We start from the raw sequence: 1,052 nt of genomic DNA, 5'->3' as shown, positions 1-1,052 counted from the left end.
TATTACATGACTCTCAAGCCATGTACCCATCTAGTAGCTGTGGTGTATGCCACACCACGGCTCCGTCGGGAGAGTGACGGTCACTCTCATGTAACCCCGTTACAAAAGGGCTCTGCACCAGCGCGGCGAACGATCCAAAGCCATAATCTCGACATATTTTGGGAGAGAGTCGGCGTGGTTTCGCGCCAAGACTCTTAGCTTATTCATTGATGTGAGTATTATTAATCGGATTATTTCTTGGTGGCTTACAGGACTGTCTAAGTAAAGTTTATCATCATTTTGTAGTTTGCATCGTGCGTTGGAGAGAAGACTGTATGCCGCACTGCCACCCTCGACCCCTTCGTTGTCATTCTCCACTTCCATATTTTTGACAGCTACGTGCGCCATGTAGTCGATTCGACGAAACATGAATATGTACACAATTAGCTTAAGTACACGCCTTAAAGCCTAATTTAAGTACGACTGCAAATATATACGCAGTGGGCAACTCACTGGTCCATGCAGCGATATGTACTTGACCCATAGCGGCCAAAACTGAGGCAGAAACCATCTCTGCTACCTCTACCATAAACGCAACGATGAAAATTGGCAGCACTGACGCGCATATGTTAAGCAAGTCTTCGTCGGCCGTGTGCAACCGGAATACATCCGCACGCAGGACAAGAACACCCAACGCATGCAGTATCACGGTAATGACAGTGCATCAAAATCCAAGAATACTTGATAATCTGGCGGCTTTCGGTCAATTGGCACCCAACAAATTAAAAACACATTAGCAGCGATTCAAACCACGCCGCAATAAAAGGCACCGAAGCCGCGGCGTTAGTCATTAAACTATTGACGGCTGTAGTGGCAGAATTATTGTAGAATATGATCATGCGCTCGCGAGTAAATTCGTTAAAGTCCCATTGATTCCAAGCTCGGAGGTGGAATTTCTTGTAGACTATACAATACCACGTTAGTGCTATAGGTTGAAAGCATGAAGCTACGACAGTCGCCAGTGCAGATTCGTCAAACCCCAGGCCCACGCGACCAAATGCACCGTAAATAAA

General features: G+C 46.4%; 1 protein-coding gene across 1 annotated transcript; it reads left to right on the top strand.

Annotated features, from left to right (window-relative positions):
- Window positions 1–6: 6 nt before the first annotated feature.
- On the top strand, window positions 7–426 carry PHALS_03522 (uncharacterized protein; the record flags this gene model as incomplete). The annotated part of the gene is made up of 3 exons (XM_024717746.1): window positions 7–44; window positions 109–211; window positions 286–426. The coding sequence occupies 3 exons, from the start codon at window positions 7–9 to the stop codon at window positions 424–426; spliced, it is 282 nt and encodes a 93-aa protein (XP_024583214.1).
- Between the last annotated feature and the right edge of the window lie 626 nt (window positions 427–1,052).

This window comes from Plasmopara halstedii (assembly GCF_900000015.1).
Source record: "Plasmopara halstedii genome assembly, contig: Scaffold_2386, whole genome shotgun sequence".
Classification (NCBI taxonomy): domain Eukaryota; phylum Oomycota; class Peronosporomycetes; order Peronosporales; family Peronosporaceae; genus Plasmopara; species Plasmopara halstedii.
Note: the sequence above shows the minus strand (reverse complement) of the source record. Positions and strands in the feature narration are given on the sequence as shown.